We start from the raw sequence: 14794 nt of genomic DNA on the forward strand, positions 1-14794 counted from the left end.
AAAGCAGTTTGATTGGTTTGAAATTTTTAAAAAAAAAGAGAGGAAAAATTGATAAAATGAAGTGGGGTGAGATTTCATTTTTCATTCAGGAAGCATTTTTGATTGATCTGAATTTGAGTTGCAATGCAAATTTCCAAACTGTGGTGTGTAGGAGGGAGATGGGGGAAGTTCTGCTGCCTTGAGCATCTGATTGTTTGACACGTCCTTGGTTTGGTGTCCAAGGGGGCTTGTTGGCCATGACTGGAGTTGACCTCTAGGGCTACACAGACCCTTACTCCTGATGTGAGTTGCTTCTGTCTCTGTGGGAGTATCCTCTCACTGTTTTGTGGACAAAAGGAGCATTTCTCCACCTTTACAATTATCTCTGTGCTTTGTTTCCAAAGAGCCCTGAAGGACATTCTGTTTTGGGAGAGGAGGTGCGTTTAKGATGATCCAGGGTGGCTTTGCAGTGCTTATGGGTACAAGCCTCTTTCTTGAGTTGTTGGGATTTTTGGTTTATTTTGTGGCTTTAGGCAGTGAAAATTGGTGGTAGAAATGGCCCATCAGTTTCACAGAGTTCCTCTTTTTGCTGGGAAATAAATAAATAAATAARWAGATTCACAAAAAGCCATTTTGCCAGCTGAATTTTTCCATGCCTCATCTCACGGCAGCCTGTTTTGGAAAATCTGAGCAAAAATCTGTTCATCCATTTGTAAGTTTTGGAAAGGTTGAAGTGAGGAGGGGAACTTTAATGTCAATTGCAAAAAACAAAAAAAACCTATGAGCTCTTCTTAATTCCTGCTCCCTGGAAGGGCGTGTGTCTGTGTATTTAGAAATTCCAGCTTCTATTTATGTTGGAAATAGGTAAATGCATTTTGATGTTGATTTTCTCAGTGGCTTTATGTAAACATGGTGAATACATCCAACTAAGATTTAAAACTCCTGTGATTACTTGACACTGAAGTGCTCCACCTTTGTTATGAGGACTGTGATTCCCCTTTAAGGTGGACACTGTGAGCTTCGCCAGGAAGGCATTTTTGTTGTGTCCTGTGGACTTTTGGCCTGGCAGTGTGGAAACACAGCGAGGAATGCTTTAGTATCCTCCACAAAGCTCTGAGAGTTTATTTCTTCTGAGCTTTGGATATTGAAGGCAACTTTGTGTTGGAAGAGAGCACCGTGAGTGTGGGGAGGCCCTGRCACAGGCTGCCCAGAGGAATTGTGGCTGCCYCTGGATCCCTGGAAGTGTCCAAGGACAGGTTGGCGAGGTGGAAGATTGGTKGGAAGGTGTCCCTGCCCATGGCAGGGGGTTGGAATGAGAAGATCTTTCAGATCCCTTCCAACCCAAACCACTCCGGGACTCTATAAGATCCAAAATACTGGATTTTCCTTGCTTCAAATACATTTGGATAGGAARAAAAACGTGTTTAGGTAGGTGCATGGAGTCTGGAGACTTCCCTGTACAGAGAAAGTTTGGGAAGAGCAACTCAAGTCCATGGCATCATGCATCAGCCAAGGAAGCAAACCCCAGTTCTGATTTGGTTATGGTTATGCAACAAGTATGAGGAAGATGCAGTCCCCGAATGTGTAACTGTGCTCAGACATGAGCCAGGTGAGAGTATTCTTGTCCCGAGTTCAGTGCTTTTGATCCTCAGCTGTCACAAATGCAGTCGCAGGCTCCAGGGGATATTGAGATAGATTTAAAGTAAGGTGATTAGATACTGGTTTTGTTAGGAGGGGCATTTGCTGGCATTGCAGCTGTCTCTGTTACTGTTGTTTAGACCTGGAGCTGTTTTTTGAAAAAAATAGTTAAAGAAAGCTGCATTTTCCAGTGAGCTCACATGACTCCTGAAGCTGCATCTCCCCAGGCAAGTGTTGCCAATCCTAAATCCCAAAAGGCTGGAAGAGAGCTGATGTCYCAGGTGTGTTTCAGAGCAGGGCTGTGTGCTGTGTGGGTCTGTGCAGGCGTTTTGGGGTTCCCAGGGAGGAGCTGCCRTGTCTTCCTTGTCTGGTCCAGGAGAGAATTTGGGCTGCACTTTGGTGCTTGGGTTGGGTGGTGTTGGGGCAGATGAGTGTCTTGGAGGCATTTCATGCACTTGAGGACAGCGAGAGCAGCCAGAAGTGCTCCACCAGCACTGGACATCTCTGGTTTCCCCATGAGAAGGTGACTCCAAAGGCTCCTCACAGCCTGACAGAGGAATTTTCTGTCCTTCTCTCCTGAACTCCGTTGTTGGGTGGGTTGTTTCCCCCCTCCCAGTACATCTTAGGCACAGTGGAGGCAGGAAAGAAAACCCTTCTGAAAATCACAACGTAATTGCTCCCATCTGCTCCGGCACTGCTTCCCATTTCTGCCTGCCAGGATGCTTGTCTCTGATGCTAAGTAGCACATTATTTTCGATAAGTTGCAATCATTTACTTGAAATCTCCTTCTCCTTTAAAATGTCCCCCTGGAAAGGCAATTCAGCAAGTTGGGAATGGGCAGAAACAGCCATGAAAAAACTCATCCAGAAGCAGCCGAGCTCGGGCGGGAGGGTGAGTGCTCCTAGTGCTCCTCCCGACCTCATTAAAAGCACCCAGCAGGTTTCTTTGTAGGGTGGATTTGTTTAAACGCCCAGTCACTGGGTCCAGCCCTTGGCTGGTGGTGTCAGCAAATGGGACTGCAGAGGAACTGCCAGCTCCTGTCATCAGAGGGAATCTCAACCGGGCAGGCACAGAAATTGCCCAGGACCACACTTTTGACTGCGTCAGTCAGCAGAGAAAGATCCACCCTGGCTCTGGGGGACCCGTTCCTTCATTGTCACAGCCTGGGTTGGCATCATGTCTTACCATCCTCTTGTGAGGGGCTATATCCCATGCTGGGAGTCTGGCTTGGACAGCCCCCTGCTTCCCACATCTTCCCACAGGAGGATAAATTGYCCTGTCTAGAAGAAAGGTGGAGCTTGAAAGTCCTTTGCTGTTGTCACCTCTGAGCCACAGTCTCCTGCTGAGCTTCTGCCATCACCCCCAGCATGGTCGATTGCCTTCATGATGTGGTTCTGTCAGTGTTGCCTGCACACCTTGAATTTGGAGGGTTTGGAAGGGGTGAAGARGAAAGAGTTGCTAAAGGAGGTATTTTAGCCTTGGAGAAGGGAGGTGACTGTGTGCTAAGTTTTCTAGATTGCTTTGAAAAAGGACTCCCTGGAAAAGGGAGTAAATAAGGTATGGGGTGGTAGCAGGGAGTACCAGAAGAGTCTTTGTGGATTTCTTGGAGGTCTTCACAGCTCTAGATGATTCCCAGCTGCTTTCCTTCCCAAAAGTGTCTGTCAAGGGCCGGTTCTCCTGCCCTGTGCCCCTCACCCTGGCTGTGCCTCAGGTGCCAAGGTGTGGGACATGTGGGGTGCTGGCTGCACATCTCAATGAGATGTTGGTGGGAAGTGTCTTGGAGCATCTGGAAGCTTTGGTGGCTCAAGGCAGTTTCCATCCCGTGTCCCCCCGTGTCCCTGAATCAGAAATAGCYGAGGAGCTGCTTTTGGCTTTATCTTCTCACCTGCTTCTCTGAGGTCAGTCCTGCCACCACTTCCATGTCCTGCCCTGCAGCCAGCCCAGGCCGGGGACGTGTCGATGTCCTCTGAGCTCTGGTGGCTGTGATCCCTTCCTCAAGAGGGAGAAGRAGCGAGTGTGTGAGCTGAGAGCCATTTTCCAGCTGCTGGGACAGGTCTCWGTGACCCTGGTGGCGACCATGACCTGACCCAGGCTGGTGGCTCCATGGTCCCCAGCTGCTCCCGCTGCTGCCACCGGAGATGGTGACCCTGTGATGGCCACAGTCCTTGGGGCTGCTCCGTGACTAGCCGGGTGGTGCAAGCAGGGACAGGGCGTGTGCCTTGGGTTTGCTTTTAAAATGCACCCATATATATAACACATTGTATATATAAAAATATATATTTGCGTGTGTATATATTTACATATAAAAACGCATTTTGATAGCAGGGGACCTGGGCGAGGGCTGAGCACCATCTAGTGGCAACTGCTGCCGCTCCAGAGGCCACCGAGCCATCAGGAAAGCAACCAAGGACAGAMAGTCTTGCAGGAATTTTCCTCCCCCCAGCTACCAATCGCTATTTTTCTTTTTGTTCTTCCCCCTTTTTCCCCCCCCTTTTTTTTTAAACAGGAACAGTAAATGGAGGGTACTGGGGACGCCTATATGCCTGTAGCCCCTTGGTCCACTGAGGATCATTCTGCCTCTTTTATTCTGTTCTAATTTAGARGGAGAGCGGGGTTCTTTTGCCATCAGCTGCCCGGGCACTACAAGGTGTGTGCTGCCTGTTCTGGCTCATCCCAAACCCCCCAGGCAGCAGAGCCTCATCCCATAACGGGGGGCAGTTTGTGGGGTCAGAGCTGCCAAGGATCTCAACACCCCAGCCATCCTGGCAGGAGCTGTGTCAGAGCTGGGTCCAGYGCTGGGAAGATAAAAAAGGAGCTTTTAAATAATCATTTTGTCTTCTCCTCGGCTGAGCACAGCCTTTCAGGGATAAATAAGCAGCATCAGTCCTGCTTAGACATGTTGGCCTTTCCATTTATTTACTCCCAAGCCTTATTGTGAGTGAGCAGCCAAGCCCAGGCTGGCTCTGCACGGTCCCTGGCCGGGTTCGGGTCCCTACTGTGGGGACAAATGTCCCTCYATCACATGCTTGGGGTGCACCCACCCAGCAGACGCTGCTCTGTGCGTGTGGCACAGGAATAAAGCTCCCTGGAATACACAGCACTTTTCATCAGGAAGCAGCTCTCTAAACATAAACTAATTAATCACTCGTGCCTACCTGTCAGGTCAATGATTCCTGAGATTTTTAATCTAAAAATATTTCCCTTTTGAAATCCAGATGCGCCTGTTTTGGCAACTCCGCTTTTGATTTGTTTATTTGAGGTGTTTTTTTAATATTTTTTTTATTTTTAACCTGTGTTGCTTTCCTTTTGTATTTGTGCTTTTGATGTGCTTTAATTGACTGATTTTTTTTTTTTTTTTTTTTTTTTTTTTTTGGTCCTGGAAGAATAGGAATTTATTCTCTTTATTTTCATGGCAAGTCTCTCTCCCTGCTGCAGCCTGTCAACTTTCCTCTTCTCTTTTTAAGGAATTTAGCTACTTTTGCCTCATATTTCAATTTATGGACCGTAGACCCCAACCATTTTCTTGATGAAATCTGTCCTCTCCCCTTGGCTCTCTTCATTGTGCCTGGGTGCAATGGGAAGCCTCCCGTGGTGGGGGGAGATGCTGGTCCTGTCTCCTCAGGGCTCAGCTTCAAATTTGGCACTCTGCCCTCRTTCCTCCATATAGAAACAATCCTCCCTAGCGTGGAAGTATTTATTATTAGTTTTACAGTTTTACTGTTCTTGGGCTTTTTTTCTCTGCCTACCTTCCCACCTTTGTTGATAGTGCGTATTTTAATCACAAAAATGCCAATAAATGCATGAATGAATAAATGATCTGAATGTATGAATAAAATAAAATCGAATGAATGAAATGTCCTGAAAATARTAATTTTAGTAGGCTTTGAGGCTTTAAAAGAAAGCTCTTTTKAGTGTTAACCAAACCTCTCAACAGGGTCTTTTACTTCAGTTTTATACCAAAAATAGCTGTATTGCAGAGTGGGGAAGACCATACTTGGTGGTTGCTGGAGTTKTTTTTGCTGCTCTGGTTTTACTGCTTGTTGCCAACTGATTTTTCATTGCCGTTTTAATTTGATTTTACTTTATTTTAAATGACAGGGAGAATCACTTGCTCTTGTTTGTGCYGTGGATTGGGAAGGGTGGCAAATTCATCTCAGGTGTCAGTGGGCACGGATTTATCAAAATCCAACATTTCCCAGCTCCGAATGTGCAGAGCATGTGCTCATGGGGTGTGTGTGCTCAGAGCCCCTGTGCCAGATGAGATGAGAAAATACAATTGTTTTCTCTTAGGAAATGCCTTTTTTATTTGTTCATCAAGGGTTTATTTTATTCATGCCATTTATTATGCAGCCATGCATGTGAGAATCTCAGTTATCATTCCATGGTTGAACACAGACCGTGGAGGGGGATATGGTGGGAGCACATAGGGCACCTCCATTTTTCAGAACTGGGACATCCCAAGTAGTTGAGATGTTCCATGTTGTTTTTCCAGGAAAGCCCTCACAGGAGAGCAACTTGGAGCAGTAACTGAGGTGGGGAGCACAAAGAGGAGAGGAAGATTCTCTTTTTGAAAAGTCACTCAGGGAGGATTAATTTATTGTTGCTCCTTTCCTCAGCACGGGTTTAGACATYAGTGGAACAACTGGATTCTTAAAGAAAAGGCGTTTTTTCCAAGAATAAAATTTATTTAATGCATTTTTTGCATGTGTTCCTCATGTGTGGCTAAAAGCATGKACTCAAGCCCTCTCCATAGTCCGTATTTCAAGATGTGGAAACCAAGGCAGGGTTGCCCTGGGCTCTGTGTGTCTTTCTCTGCTGGGGTTGATGTAAATGACATGTTGGGTGACATGGGAGGACCCCTGAGCAAGATGAGATCAGGCCTAGAGATGCCCAACTTCCCATCTCATGCTTGAGTCGAGATATGGTCCCTCTCACTTCTGGCAGCAAGAATGGGTACATTGATTGGTTTTTTTGGTTGCTGTTGCTAGGAGTTTTGCAGCTTATTTGAGCAGAAAGTGTGGCTTTCTGGGTTAGTTCTGTGGTGAGCTCGCTGCCTGTTCTACCCTACTTCTGTCCTGGGGGAAGGAGGGGAAGGCATGGGGAGATGGAAGCCAAGTAGCTGCTCTTGGTGATGAACACTTTGGAGCATCAGAATGCAGAGTGCTTTTGGGGTACCTTTTGGGGCGGCAGAAAAGCCCTGCTGATGGGGTCAGTGCAGCTCGAATGAGCATCCCTGAGTTCAGCCCCAGCTGTGACTCAGCCTTTCCTCTGTCCTTTGTGTCTCCTGCAGTGCTGAGCATCCGAGGGGCGCAGGAAGAGGAGCCCACGGACCCCCAGCTGATGAGGTTAGACAACATGCTCCTGGCCGAGGGGGTGGCAGGTCCCGAGAAAGGAGGGGGCTCGGCCGCCGCTGCCGCCGCCGCYGCCGCGTCCGGAGGAGCCGGCTCCGACAACTCGGTGGAGCACTCCGACTACAGAGCCAAACTGTCCCAGATCCGGCAGATCTACCACACGGAGCTGGAGAAGTACGAGCAGGTAACAGGCTCCTTCGTGGCTCAGGGATGCTGCTCTGCTCGCGGGGTGCCAGAGCTGGGGGAGCTGCCGCTCGCTGTGGGTCTGCGCAGCCCGGATCRCTACTGACATCTATTGTTAGCAGCCTATGGACAAAGGCAGCTGGGTGTTGGAGTGACAGCGTGCCTTTTTGGGGTTGGGAGGGTTGGGGTTTTAGGCATGAGTTGCCCCTTGGATTTTCACTTTTTACTCCTTCCTTGGTATCTTGCTCAAAATTGGCTCTATGAAGGAGGCGGCCTCCTTGATGTGCTGGGCTCAGTGATGACAGCTTTCCAAGCAAGACTTGAATCAGAATCTTTCTTGAATATATTTTCTGCTTGAAACCTCTTTTTCCAGGAAAAAAAAAAACAAACACATTTTTCTTGGAGCAAATTATTCTTAAAAAAGAAAAAGTACTTGGGTCATAAACACAGGTATCGATAACACTGACAATTTTATGAAGAGCTTTGCAGGTCAATGCTCAGTGTCAGTTCCTTTCAAGTGCCTCCAGATGTTTTGCAGACCTCTCAGGGCTGCACACTTTGCTTCTGTGGTTTCTACCGTGAGGTTGTGGTTTATGGATGTGAGCAAGAAGGCATCCATCCTCTTTGGGTGCAGGATAGGCTGTACTGCCACGGGCCAGAAGGCCTTTCAGGACTCTGATAATAGACCCAGGAAAAGCCTTAATTTTACCTGGATGTGTGGTAGGGCTGGGGGATACACATTGGCCAAGCTGAGGGAAGGGTGCCCCAGGGTTAGCGCTGGAGTCAGGGTGGACAGGCAAGCTCTGGAGGAGTTGGAATATCTAAGCACAGTCATGCCATGAAAGGCATTTCGGCAGAGCCTCAGAGGAGGCCGGGAGCAGGCAGAGGGCTGGTTGGAAGGATGATGACCTTTGGTGGCTCTCTCAGCCCTTTCTGTCACCCTCTGGAGGCACGGAGACAGGGATGTACAACGAAGGAGCCTCAGCTATCTCACAGAGGAGAGAGTGGGGAGAATGTCAGGGCTCATCCTTCAGGCCCAGGCTGAAGAGGTGGACAGAGACCTCATTTCCTTGGCTACCCCAGTCCAAGGAGAGACCCTTGATACAGACAGGGACGAGTTTCAGGGAAGGGCCTTCTGCTTTTTCCCCCCACCTTGAGTGGGATTTTTGTTTGATGTTCTGATTTTGGTTTTGCTTCGTGTTTGCTCCCCAAAGAAACCCAGGTGAGAGAAGCCTTTAGCCAGGACCAGAGTGTGGGATGGACAATGTCTTTCCTTCTCACAACCCCCTAGTAGGGTTTGGGTTTGCCCCTGAGTCGCTTTGCAAGTTGCTGTGCTGGTCCACGTCTCTGGTTCCATCACCCAGTCCTGCAACACCAGGAGGGTTTTTCCACCTCCATCCCAGCTCTCTCCAATCCCACTGTTGGGAACTCAGTCCTTGGTTTCTCAGTGTCTGGCTGCTGCTGGGTCAGTGCAGCACTCAGTGGTCATTTTGCCTTTACTGCTCTTTATTTCATGCCAAGAAGAGATGATCTGAAATTGCTGGGAGCAAAGAGCTGCCYGGCTGAGARCTCTCRTAGCCAAAACTCRCCCCAGGAGATSGGAGTCAGGGGCTGGAKATTGGGATGGGAAATTGTAGGGGCTCTGCTGGCCTTGGGGATGTCTCCTTGTTGGGTCTGAGCCGTGATGGGAATTCAGCTTGAAAGGATGGGGTGAGACACAGTAAGTCAAGCTCATGTCACCTGTCCCCAAATTCAGTGTCTGTTTCCCCTGCCAGCCCCCTTTTCCCCATCACAGGGTGGGAACTGGGCACACTGCCCCCAGAGCAGCTGCTCGTGTCCCCAGAGCAGCTCCCCGTGTCCCAGGAGCACCAAAGGCTTCTCMAGCCACCACTGTCCAAGTGCTTCTCTCAGCCTGCTTTTCAGGGCTTGGTTCTGAGAATCAGAGGATCCCATCATGCCCACGAAGTGCTTGTGGGGATGAAGGATAGGCCCATGAAGTGGCCTTCATTTGGCCTCAAACACCCTCCCTTGTCCCCTGGCTCCTCCTGCTGCCCTGTCCTCACATAGTGTGGGGACAGCAGGAGCAGCCAGACAGTGCTGTGCCAGCAGCAAGCTAATTGGGATTGTTACCTGCTTGCCCTTGTTTGTCAGGGCTCCTGCCTCACTCAGGCTTTAATTATTATCGTTATTTATTTCTTGTCTGATGTGCCAAGAGCATGGAGCAAGGAGCTGCTTCTGTGAAGCACCAGGGGCTCTGCAGGACACGCGGTGGGGCTGTAGGAGGAGGGCCAGTGAGTCAAAAGRTTCATGGTCCTYCTCAGAAATCTATAGCTCWTCCAATCTCAACCAGAAAAAGTGGYYGGAACTTSATGGTTTACAYGAATCYTAGGGCTTCATYTGYCCCAGCTCCATCCATGATCCCCCTGAGAGCAAAGAAATTGGCTCCTGCCTTTCCCAGCATGTTTGTCGCGAGTCTCTCGTGCCCTGTGCTTGGCAGACCAGAGAAATTTCTCTCTCCCTGAGCACCAGCACGTTCTTGCTCTGAGCCTGCTCTGAGAAACCTCAAACCCCTTCYGTAGCCACGCTGCCTCTGTCCCATCCTCGACGCCATCGAATGACCTTCCCATCCTGGGGTKTCTTTTGCTTTTCTTGCCATCCCAGGCGTGCAACGAGTTCACCACCCACGTGATGAACCTGCTGCGCGAGCAGAGCCGGACCCGGCCCATCTCRCCCAAGGAGATCGAGCGGATGGTGAGCATCATCCACCGCAAGTTCAGCTCCATCCAGATGCAGCTGAAGCAGAGCACGTGTGAAGCCGTCATGATCCTGCGCTCGCGATTTCTGGACGCACGGTGAGTCTGCCCCATCCAGCCCTCCTGCCCGCCCACTGGGCAGTGTTGGTTGGGTCCAGGAGGTTTGCTGGTCAGCTTTGTTGGTTCTGGAGCAAATTAAAGCCAGCTGAAGGGCCAGTCTCAAGCTGCAGGGTTTTTTTTGCCTTCCTTATTATCCCTTAGTTGCCTGTGGTTCAGCAGGGGAGGGGACTGCAATTCAAGCCATCCAGCCTCTGTCTCAGCGAGGCTCCCAACTCAGGTACATTGAGAATTGCACATCCTGGTTTTGCTGTGGCAGAAGGAAATTCTGTGGCATATTGCAACAGCCCTCCGTGGTGAAAACGTGCACTTCAGTTAGGGATGAAAGCTTATCCTCCAGGCCATCTTGTCCTCTCTAGGTTCCCATTCWTTTCCCACTGTTTTTATTGTCCCARWTTGCTGTAAAATTATTTCATTTCCCAAGCTGGTTAGGTGCAGACTGCAGCTTGGGCTGTAGCTTGTGATGGGGAGGAGAGGCAGCTACACTGAGGGTACAGGGAAAGAAATGGCAGACAGGTAAAAATGCCTCAGTGTAAATGGAGCAGACTTCCCCAAGGATATTTCCAGCTCTGCTTCCTCAGCACAGAGCTTTGCAGAGTAGCACTGGTGTCTTTGGCCACGACAGCCAGGTGTCAGGAGTCACCTTCCCAGGTGGAGGAGCTGAATGCTGCTTTGCAGGCTCTCCTGTGAGCTGGAGGACACAGTGATAGATTMGAGGTGGAGGCTTGCTTGCTTTGAAAGGTGCTCAGAGAGCAGGCACCAGCAAGGGGCAGATAAGAAACTTCCTGGCCATGAGTCTTGCACTGCATGCTCAGAGAAGCAGGGGGAGGAGGGAGGGAAGTGGGAAACTCACCWGTATCTAAAATTGCATTCCTATTTCTGGATCCCTGGTGCTCATTCCCTTTCCTTTCCCTTCTGTTTCCCATTCTTTCTTCATGTGAAGGCGGAAGAGACGAAACTTCAACAAGCAAGCCACGGAAATCCTGAATGAGTATTTCTATTCCCATCTCAGCAACCCTTACCCCAGTGAGGAAGCCAAAGAAGAGCTAGCCAAGAAATGCGGCATCACAGTCTCACAGGTGAGAGAGCTCAGTGCCTGGACCAGTGGGAAACCTCAGCATGGTGAAAGGCATTCCAGACCTCAGACAAGTCAGCCATGTCCAGTGCTGAGCATTTAATTATTAAATCAGTTTAGTGCAAGTTAGTGAGACTGGATGGGAGTGCAGATGGCGCTTGCAGATTGAAGCCATGGATAGAAAAGGAAAGTTTGAGAGAGGATTTAGGAGGTATGAAGACTCCATGGAGTGATGCTGTGTGTGCAGCCAAGGTGTTTACAACGCCAAAATGATGTGGCAGGACCCAGAGAGGCAAAGTGTCCTTAAGGAATTTGTKCTGGGCTGGCTCGCAAGAAGAGCTTGTTTGAGCTGAAAGTCCATTCTCAAGGGATTAAAAGCGTAGGAAGAGTTGTGCAGATTTTRCTTGATAGGATAGAATGGACAAGTGCTGGTAGSAAGGATCTGAGTATAAGTGTTACAKTTTGTGCTCWGTGAGGGCAGGCTTTCTCAGGGTCATTTCTCTCAGTCATTACCCTTGTGCTGCAGAACATGACATTTCCCCGACTTGCACATCCCTCAAAACRTGCTGGTCAGTAAAGACAAAATGAATTATTTCCATATGTTCAAGGCAGCCACAGAGTTCCCGGAGTCTGTAGCTTTGACCTGGGAGCTGCTGTGATTTGTGAGGAGCACAGTCAGTCCTTGAAGTGTTCAGCCGTACATTGCTCAGGCCTGCCCTTCTTTATTTCCTCTCTTTTTGGAGCAAGCTGTGTGATTGAGAGCCAATCCATGTGGCCTCCGCTAGGCTTGTCCTCACATGAGCTTAGCAGTCCCTCCAGGCTCCCACGGCATTCCCTGTCTTGGGCTGCTTCCCAGCCCCAGGCACGTGCCTGCTCATCACTCGAGCGACGTGCAGACAGCAGCAGCATCTGGTGTCCTTGTGGGAGCGTGTCTGCCTTCAGCAGGAGCAGCAGCGTCCAGGGTAGGTGTCGTCACCGTGCCCAGAGCCTGCTGAGTGACTCCCACGGCCTCCCCTGGGTCAGAAGACCCAAACGTTGCTTCTTCCCAGAGTTACCTACAAGAGACAGCACATCTTGGCTGAAGTCAAGCTCCAGCTGTCCTGGTGCTTCCCCTCTCACTTCTAATTCATCTGTTCACACTTACAACTTCTCCCTCGCAAAGACAAAATGCCCAGGAGAAATGCTGCTGTGCTCAGGATGTGTTTCTGACCGTGCTCTATCGAGGCTGCTTTGTGCCTGTCTCCAGGATCTGCATCCCCTCTTCATCCAGTTAAGGTAGAAGCAAACACACATCCAGGTCTGGTTTCACTGAGAYTGGGTCACATGAGTGTATGTAAGCTGTTGATCTGAACTCAGTCTGACCAGATTAGGCAGGTTCTTCACAGGTTTTAAAATGCACATTGTTTGTGGTGGCTGTGTATTCCAACCTCCTGCCCTGTGGTGCTCACAATTCACCCACTCCAGGATTTGAAGCCAGAAAAGCTGTCAGAGGGAGATGGCCAAGTGGAAAGATCACGAAGGAGCACAATGTCGTTAGTGAGAAAGCTGGAGCAGGAGGTGGAATGGAGCTCCTTGCCAACAGCACCAGCTCCTGGTACCATCTAAATGTTTGCTCCCAGCTCTAGGTTGGGTGCTGATGTGAGTCTCTGCAGGGCATCTTTTCTTTTTCCTGCTCTGCAGGGTTGGATACTGCAGCTCAATAGCCATTAAATTGGTGGATGAAGCCGCCTTTGTGTGGAAGCTGCTGAATGCTGTAATAGCACTGCAGATAGAAAGCATCACAGGAAAAAAAGTTTATGGGTTTTAGTTATCAACAGCCAAGCCCGAACAGTTTCCCTAAGACAACAACAACAAAAAAAAAAAAAGGGTTTTTGCATCACAGGAAAAAAAGTTTATGGGTTTTAGTTATCAACAGCCAAGCCCAAAACAGTTTCCCTAAGATTAAAAAAAAAAAACCAGGATGAACATCTGTTATTGTCTTCTGTGTTCTCTGGCACTTGCTCAGTTTCTTTGGAAGGGGGATCACTGATGTGCTTGCAAAGGGAGAATGTCCTTGGAATCCCACCAAAGGGATTGGTCTTGGTAGCTCAGGATTGCAGTTCTAGGAGTGTTGGAGCTTTCCTGGAGAGTTGCAGCATCCTCCACATTAGCCCATCCCCTTCATCCTGAGATTTCTCTAACAAGCTCAGCAGTGGCTGGAATTTGTCTCCTGCTTAGAGACCTGCMCATGGGAAGACATTCCCCTGATTCTCTGAGCTCGGTGTTGATGAAGAGGAAGCTGAGAGCAGCTTTCCCAAGCTGTGGGTTGAATATTTGCCATGTCTTCTCTGRAACAGTTCAGTGTGACATAGTGCCCTCAAGTGAACAGGAATATYATCAGCACATCTCTGGGCAAGCACCGTGGAAACATCTCCCACCCCTTTCCAGGGACACCCTTGTTTCCTGGGACCAGCGTTAAGTTTTAGGATGAGCCCTGCGCTCCCTCTTCATCCTGCCCCTGAAGTTCCTGCTTCGTGTGGTGGCTCATGCGAAACCTTGCAAAGCTGAGCTTAGCTGGACAGRGAACATCCATTTCTAGCCTTGTGCCCTGATTTCCATCAGGTGGATCAAAGAAGAGCTTCAGTGATGCCCAGACAATTTTGTGTTAGCCAGGCCCCAGTCAATTCTCTCAGTGCTGTCCCTGAAAGCCACACTGGCTTTTCCAAAGGCAGTCAGGGCATCTGGGAATCAGGGCATCAGTCCTGTCATGGGAATACCGAGGAGGAGGCAAATGCAAAATTCCAAAACRACACATAGCTGTTCTCAAATTGTTCAATTTCAGGGTCATTACACTTTGTCATGGCATCTTAGATTTTTGTGGGGTGGGTGTAGTGATTCTTGTGGAGCATCCCTTGCTCTAAGTGGACATCCACACAAACCCAGCGCTCCCAAGGGGATCCCATTGCCTKTCCTAGGGTTGGTGTGGCACATGTGGGTGGAAGGTGCCTCCTTCCACAGCTGGGAAAGCTGGTGGGGAGGGAAAGAATCTGCACTGCTTGTCCTGAACTAATGCACCTTCCTCACTCAGGTGGGTTTGGCGGAGCCAAAACCTTAACATCCTTGTCTTCTCTACACTCGCTCTAGGTATCAAACTGGTTTGGAAATAAGAGAATCCGGTACAAGAAGAACATAGGTAAATTTCAAGAGGAAGCCAATATTTATGCTGCCAAAACGGCTGTCACGGCTACCAATGTGTCAGCCCATGGAAGCCAGGCTAACTCACCCTCAACTCCCAATTCAGCTGGTTAGTTTTTACTTTTCTTTTTATTTTGGGTTGTTAGTGTTCGGTTTTTTGTTTGTTCTCCCCTCTCCCTTTAATCTCTCTCTTGTTTTCTGCTTCTGGTTATTTCAGCTTTTATTCTCTGGGTCTGGTTTGTTCACTTTCGTGGTCTTAAAAATAATTAAAAAGGGAAATGGGTCTGGTTTGGGGGGTTGTTTTGTGTGGCTTAATTTATTTTCTTTGCTTTTTTCCCCCTATTTTCTTTTTTTTTTTTCCTCTTCCCCTTCCATTTTTTCCCTTTCTCCTCTGTGTTTTGTTCTCTTTCCCCTCTGTTTTTTGTTGGAAAAAAGGATGTGATCAGACCTTGTGTCTGACTGGTGGTGCTGTGTTGCGGATTATATGCATGGATGGTAAACACAAAACCAGAAATATGATCCAA

The 14794-nt window shown here is 48.9% G+C and overlaps 1 protein-coding gene across 2 annotated transcripts in view; it reads left to right on the top strand.

The window, feature by feature from the left end:
- PBX1 (PBX homeobox 1) overlaps positions 1–14794 on the top strand; it is a 126956-nt gene that overhangs the window by 93773 nt on the left and 18389 nt on the right. For both annotated transcript variants that reach the window (XM_057383014.1, XM_057383015.1), the window contains exons 3-6: positions 6908–7152; positions 9813–10003; positions 10965–11100; positions 14220–14379. In XM_057383014.1, coding sequence (XP_057238997.1) covers positions 6908–7152; positions 9813–10003; positions 10965–11100; positions 14220–14379 — 732 coding nt within the window. The remainder of the gene's footprint in view (positions 1–6907; positions 7153–9812; positions 10004–10964; positions 11101–14219; positions 14380–14794) is intronic.

The sequence above is a fragment of the Malurus melanocephalus genome, unplaced genomic scaffold (genome assembly GCF_030028575.1).
Source record: "Malurus melanocephalus ecotype Western Australia unplaced genomic scaffold, MMel_1.1 scaffold_601, whole genome shotgun sequence".
NCBI classification, from domain to species: domain Eukaryota; kingdom Metazoa; phylum Chordata; class Aves; order Passeriformes; family Maluridae; genus Malurus; species Malurus melanocephalus.